The sequence below is a fragment of the Corvus cornix genome, chromosome 19, assembly GCF_000738735.6.
Source record: "Corvus cornix cornix isolate S_Up_H32 chromosome 19, ASM73873v5, whole genome shotgun sequence".
In the NCBI taxonomy this organism is placed as follows: domain Eukaryota; kingdom Metazoa; phylum Chordata; class Aves; order Passeriformes; family Corvidae; genus Corvus; species Corvus cornix.
Window position 1 is genome coordinate 3331664 of NC_046348.1, and position 7375 is coordinate 3339038.

The 7375-nt window shown below is 46.9% G+C and overlaps 1 protein-coding gene across 1 annotated transcript; it reads left to right on the forward strand.

The window, feature by feature from the left end:
- Nucleotides 1–2052: 2052 nt before the first annotated feature.
- On the forward strand, nucleotides 2053–5338 carry LOC104691240 (E3 ubiquitin-protein ligase RBBP6-like). The gene is given in 5 exon segments (XM_039563164.1): nucleotides 2053–2128; nucleotides 2131–2217; nucleotides 2466–2536; nucleotides 4266–4274; nucleotides 5240–5338. Coding segments are annotated over 5 exon segments (342 nt in total).
- The last annotated feature ends 2037 nt before the right edge of the window (nucleotides 5339–7375 follow it).

Below are 7375 nucleotides of genomic sequence, written 5' to 3' on the forward strand. Positions count from 1 at the left end.
CTGACCACCACTCCATGACCCCAAACCTAGCACCCAAGTGCCTGACTTCCCTGGACAAAGGCAGGGTTCCAAGGTGGAACCCGGGTGCCTGGGTTGCCAGGGGACCAGGTAAGGTGGAAGGCCACACTCTAGCCAGCCACACTGACCTCACACCAGCCAAAGGTGTGGGGCAGAACCCAGCAAGGAATGTGCAAGCCCAACATTTGAGCAGGAAGAACTGAGCCAGCCCAAGGCTACAGCAGCACCACTGCCAAACATGGCTGGGACTGCCTGGGACATGGCATTTGTATGTGTGTCCCGAGGACACTCTTCTGCCTCTCTTCTATATTGTATTCTTGGGTAGAGGAATACACACCTGGTGCATCTTCAAGATATCAGATTGTTCAGGTCTCCAAAACAGAGAGGGAGAGAAAGAGAGAAACTACAAAATATTATCATTAACTACAAAGCAAAAGACTCAGAAAGCAGCTGCTGGTTTTACAGAGACAAGAGCTCCTGATGCAGAAAACAACACATGGCAGTGTTTGCAGGTGAAAACCAAGCATGACACTAAAGATTCATGTGAAACCCCAGTACTACTAGAAGGCAGAAGGTGCTGTAAGAGCTGAGCTGGCATGTGCCAAAACGTTTAATAAATGCAAGTTGCTATTTCCATCCAGCTTGCAACTGTTCACTTTCATCCCTGTCCTGTTAATGAGCATGGAGATAGTGACCCATCACTGGCAGCCATGGTCACTATGCAGGTATCTGACAAAGCCCATGGTGACAAAAATGACATGATGGTCCAATAGCCTAGGCTATTCAAACCCAGTGCTTGCCAACTCTCTCCTGCGGAGCAGAAACTAAGATGAATGCAGGAAATGTTGGAGACCTTGCCAGGTGATGTAGATGCCACAGCACGTCCACTAGCAGAGAACTTCCTGAGCGTCAGCTGGCCTTGGGAAGGGATTTCCTAAAGCCTCTGCCCTTCCTGGCTGCCCCAGCGTGCAGCAGTGCAGCACTGCTGAGCAAACCAGCAGATGGAAAGCCTGCCCTGGTCAATGGCCCTGAGCGATCGGCACCAGAGTCCAAAGGAGGAATGAGGCTGTTGAACTCCAGACAGAAACACACCATTGACTGCTGAGGCAGAGCAGGCAGCACGGTCTGTTCTGCCCCACAGTATTCTAGGCTGTGATTTTAACCATCAGAAGAAAAAAATGATATAAATGGTATTTTTTTATGATGCTGGGAAGGCAAAATGGATGGTTGGGACCTATTCTAAAAAGGGGGAAGGTATGTCCTCTTCTGTACTTACTAGAGAGGCACCTTCAGTACAGAAGAATTAATTCCCTTCCAAAATCCAGTATTAAGAATTGAAATTTGCATGCTTTTATTTCATCTGAATTTCTTGACCTGTCTTTTGTAATAGATGTTCTCACAATGTTGTGGAAGAACTGCAAACTCCAGAACTCAGCTTTCTCGAGTGCTTTTGCTTTCCCTGTAACATTCTGACTCTTGGACAAAATGAGCTAGTCTGCTCAGCAGGGGAAAAAAACAACCAACCAAACCAACAAAAATCTCAAAGAAAAACACAAAACTCTCCAAAATGGGACTCTGAAGTGGTCTTAGTCCAGTGGTTTGTGATCTGGATCAGAAGGAATACTCTATACCACGCATGCTATTCGCAGAGTGGGTAGAAACAGCTGCTTTGGACTTCCAGAGCTGCGGTTGGCGCTATTTCCCAGGTGCTTGCCTGGAGCACTGTTTAAACTCCTTCTCCATCAAACAGTCCCAGCCTCTCTTGGCAGGTGGCTGTGGAATGGTTAGATGGTCCTTTTGAGAAGAGCTCTAGAGGTTCTGTGGCTGCACGGCACCACATCACAAGGTCACAGTGTAGTGGGTGGGTGCCCAGTGCTCGATATTCCATCAGCACTCGTGGCAGCCAGTGCGGATTTGTCCCGGATCCCCTTGGGCAGCACACCGAGGAAGAGGTGCCCAGGTCACCCCAGCCAGGTCACGTCTGGGAGCCAGTGTGTGCCGAGGGAGCGGAGGCCGAACTGGGACCGCAGGGCCATGTCGGGTGTCCACTACAAGTTCTCCTCCAAGCTGAGCTACGACGTGGTCACGTTCCATGGCCACAGCATCTCCTTGGTGAGCTCAAGCGCCAGAGCATGGCCTGCGAGAGGCTGAAGGCGGCCAACTGTGACCTGCAGATCCTCAAAGCTGAGACCAGCGAAGGTGAGTGGGGTCTGGGCCCGGGCCCCGGGGCTGCCCGGTGGCATCGGCGCAGAGCAGCATGCAGTGCCACAGGCTGTGGGAGCCATGCTCTGCCCTGGGGACAAAAGCCAGGGCAAGAAAGTGCAATGGTACATACCAAACTGGCTTTTACAGCTCTAAAGGGATTCTCTGACATTCCATGTAATTCCATGTCAATATCCATTCTTCCCAACTGACTCATACTTTTTCTGTGTTTGTGTTGTTCTCAGAATACTCCGATGATGCCCAGATCCCAAAGAGCATCTCAGTTGATTGTGAAGAGAGTCCCAGCTCAAGCTATGTGAGTATCCATGAAGCACTGGATTCCCTGTGAGGGACGTCAGGGTGTGAACTTCTTTTATGGATTTGGGTTTACAGAGGCACTTGGACTGTATCTGGTCAAAGCTGCCGTTAATTTCTTTTTTCATGGGGTACATTTTTTTAATGTATCTACTCCAAAGCACATTTTTAGGTTCGCAGGGATGTGGGGTTCGAACTCCAACACTGGTAAATCCTAAGGTGACTCTCTTGGTTTTGTTCTTGCGGTGACTGGGCTGAGAGCCAAGTGACCGATCCTGTTTCCTCCGCATGAGGAGACTCCAGCTTGTATGCCTTTGCTTTTATTGGCTTTATAGTAATGACAGGTACCTCCTGTAACAATTACATATTATTAGAAATAAACTTTTAATATGTTCCCATCTGAGAAGAGCCTGGTTGTCAGTATTTGACTTTCTTGCACTGGGGGAGGTGCGTTTGGAGACTGTGGGGTATCTGGCAGGTATCTTGCACCCCAAATTTGGGGCTTTTGCACGCTGTCGGGAGAAGATAGACCAAGAATTGTGCTTCTACATATGGCTTTGGTTTGGGGTTAATGGAAATATGGATGCTTCGTGCTGCCCTGTCATGGCATCTTCCCTTTCAGGCTGGATGGCACCTCGCATGGTGTTGTGGTGCTGCCCTGCAATGAGAGGATGGATGCTGGTAGCATTCAGATCCCATCAGTTCCTGTGTGTGATGATCACGAGACAGTGGCTCTGCAGTTGGCAGTGATGGCAGTTACTCAGGCAGAGGAGCTTTCTGTCCCTCCAGCTGGAAACACGGCAGAAATATCTGGCAGAGAGGCCGATGTGTGGGAGGGATGAGGATCTGCTGTCACAGGGGTTGCGTGTCTGATTCCCGAGGACTTGAATCAGACACAGATCACTGAGTATGTGGAATCTCAGCAAGTTTGCAAATGGAATAAATAGCTCCCAAAATACTGTTGCATTTTCAAGATCACCTGAAAGGAAATTGTGCCAATTAAGACTCTTCTTTTTTTTCCCCACAGAGCTCCTAAATTGCACCAACCCCTAGGAAAGGCTTCCAGGTGACCTTTCTATCACTATTTGTAGTCACTGTAGCATCTGTAACACACTGGCCACTTCGGCCCTGTCGTGGCTAAGGATGGCAAAGATCTGACCACAGGACTTGGGCTCCTTCAGAGAAACACTGTTCTGGAGACAGAGCTGCTGACAGTTCTGGTATTGCTTTGGCAGAGGAGGAATTATTTTTCACTGAAAGAAACCTGCACTCCTGAGCATCAACACTGTCACCCTTCTGGTTTAGAAACTACACTCTGTGTAACTGGTGACACCGAAGGAATGAGATTTTGGGGTTTTGTTTTAGTTTCATTGAAGGTACCAAGAGAGAAGAGTTTATGAAGACAAATAAATTTCCACCTTCACTGAACTATCAGAACATAACGGTTTGATGTTCAGGTGTTCTTTTCTGTTTTCACTGCTTGAGGCTGGGTCCAAGTGCTTCATTTTAAGTTCTGATCCTCTATTTCTTCTGCCAAGAAACAAAATGAGCCAGTGAGGGGAACATCCAAGGCAGTACGTGAAACTCCAGCCTCACACTTCATCCTACACACTGCACTTCATTCTAAACAGTGCAGCCTTGTATTAATTTTCTGGACATTGAACTTGAATGTGGTTTAATTCTTTTATGAACAGGTTGCTGACTTTTCTGCCCCTCTTTCTCTGGCCCAGCTCATCAAGGTATAGAGATATTCTCTGTCAAATACTTAAAAAAGAACCAAACTCCTTTACTTAGTCTTTTTAAATCTTACACTGTGATCTACATCTGGATAATTGTGGTAATGTGATCAAAACTGTCTTTTTAGAAATTCAGGGTGTTCATTGTAAGTTTAAAATGCATGTATGTTGTGATGCTATCCCAAAAAGAGAAGTTCCCAGATTGGGAAGAGAGAAGGGGAGCCACCTTATCATCCCCAACGTAATGTTGCAGCATTACCCCTCTTCAAGACCAAAAGCAGCAGCACTTCAGCACCTGTTTCCCATTTTTTGTATCATCACTTTTGCACTGGAAAGTAACAGTTTGTGTTGTACTAATGTGTACAGAGGAATTGAACTGGCTGTAAGTTATGGACATTTCAGGGAGGTTTGCAGCAGCCAAAACAAGCATTTCTGGAACAAGGACACTTGCGAGGCTTGAATTTTGAATTTCTGGCCATGACAGCTATAGATCCATTCCTTGGCTGCTGCACTTGTTCACAAATTGGGGTCTGGGGACAGTGGACAACACAATCTCCTTTGTTTGATTGCAGATGTTGTAAGTGTTTTTGGTATTGTTATGACTTTGTAAAAAGTGCCATATTTGAATTTGGGTCTACTCCTAGACATGTTTTGGTGGGGTTTTGTTGTGTTTTGTAAACCATTTGGGTTCAAACACATTGGTCAAGTGTCTGTAAATGTCTCTGTAAATGTTGATGGAAATGCTTCCAGAGCAGTGGATCTGGATCATGTTCCTGTACAGAAAAACACTGTGTCAATGAAACACCCATTTATTAATCTCTGGATTGGTTGCTTTTGGGAAGGAAGATCCGTGAAAGCAAAACCTCGAGAGGCTGATCTCTCCGGGGCTCTGTGGAGGCTCTTGTCTTTGGCTGTGCGGGCTCAGACGTGTTCTTCACGTGTGTGTCCAACCCTTCCCTGTCACACAGACCCCCAATCTGGCTGAGGCCAATGCTGCGGAAGAGGACAAGATCAAAGCCATGATGATCCAGTCCTGCCCTTACTATGAGCCCCTCAAGGGTTGGTAAGATCAAATCTGCTCCTGGAAGAACATGGAAAAATCACACGTTTCTCTCTTGTTTTAACAAGGGACACACATTGCTACCTTCCTCCTTTTTTTACCCTCAAAAACTTGCAGTGACCTGGAGACACCCTTGGCTCCTGCTCCATCATCACCTCCCAGCCCTGTTCCCAGGCTTAAAAGGAGCTCAGGAATCCCCATGAGTTCTATGGTGGAGGTGAAGAACCCCAACACAAAGGGAGCAATGCTTATGCCCAGCGGGAAATATGCCGTCCCAATTATTAATTTGTAAGTATGGAATTAATTGCACTGACCCAAAAGTGACCAAGAGAAGCTGTGTGGAAACGTCTGAGTGGCAAAGCCACCACACGGGCCACCACCCGTCCTTGCGGGGCAGGGAGCGTTGTCACTGTAGCTGATCTATCCCAGAGGTCATCTAAAAATCCCAGATTCTGTAAGCAGGAAAATAACAACTGCAGGACAAGAAAAGAACAAATCATTGTCCTGAGGCAGCAATGCAAGGAGTCCAAAATCCATCCATAGCTCTGGAAGTTCATGGGGCACAGGAGAGTGGAGGGAGATGGACCCTGCTGGATGCTTTTGCACTCACACACGAGCTGCTCTTCTGCCTTGGCAGCGGGAACTTTTCCACAGTACCAAGTTCTTCCGTGGGCAGCAGCGCTATGGCAGCAGAGGAGAGATGCTTTGACGGGAGCATATTGAGAGGAAAGAAAACAGTAAAACCAAATTTTGGAGGAGAACAAGTGGGGAGAGGGACAGTTTTGAATTAACTTCATCATGGTCTTCTTTCACCCCCTACAGAAGACAACGTCCACAGCCAAGGCCTCCAGCTGGAATGGAACCTCCAATGAAAAAAGTGAAGAAGGCAGAGAAGCCAGTTTAATTCATGTTCTTCATTCTTCATTCATGTTCTTTATTAATGTTCCTGACTATTTGTTCTTCTTTCTTGTTCTACCTTCCTCGTCTTCTTTCACTGTTCTTTTTTCGTGTCCATAATTAAATGTTCACTTATTATTCTTAATTCTTCTTTATTGTTCTTATTTCATCTTCCTATTATCTCTTGCAAAACGTATTTGGACAATAAACAACACAGCATTGAAAGGAACTTACTTTGCTATACTTTTCCCTAGATGTGCTGCTTATTACAAGCCTTGTTATGTCACTGGAAATTAACTTGATTGGTCACTACTGCAGACAGCTGCCTTTGACACTGGTTTTCTTTCTCATACTCTATGCAACAACAAGCTGGAGAAATTAAGGAGAAGAAAAAATCTTGAAAGGTGAAAAAAACAAACAGAGGCAATAGTGATTAAACACATTAAAGCTAAGAAGATGTGCCACTGAGGAGTTGCAGGAGTCTTCCGTATCCACATGTCTGACAAAGAAACAGCAGAAGGTGGCTGACAAGGTCACGATGCAGGAAATATATTCCCTTTCCATGTTTTCAGGTTTTCCAATCCTTGAAAGGAGATTTGAGAGTCCTCTATGGTTTATTTCCTCCTCTGGCTCATAAGTCAGCTCTGTGTCCCTTCACCCAAACATCGCTTCCATAGAGCTTTGAAGCGGGAAGGACTAGGGGTGAACAGAGTGTGGTTTTGGAAGGGGGCAGGTGGGGGGAGGACGAGGGGTGTTGAAGGGAAGAACTTTGTTTTTCTTCCCTCACCATCTTGGGGATATGGGCAGGAGAAATGTCACTGGCTTCTTTATGGGCTGTCAAGCTGACATAAAACCTGACTTGGAGGAAATTGTACAAAGGCTTCACCCACGGAGACTCTGCCCTGAACTCCAGAGCAGAAAGGAGTCTACAGCTCAACAACCCTCTAGCTCAGCGAGGTGCTCACGGGGGTCCCTCCTGCACCTCCGGCATGAGCAACAGCACCCTGCTGCTTCACTGGCAAAGGCTGATCCCTAGGGATGCTCCAAACCAGGCCTTGCGTTTGCTGTGCCAAAAGCACCAAGTGGCCAATGTCTGAAACCCAGGTGAGAGCGGCAGGTTTGGCAAGCCTCTCACAGGGACTGAGCT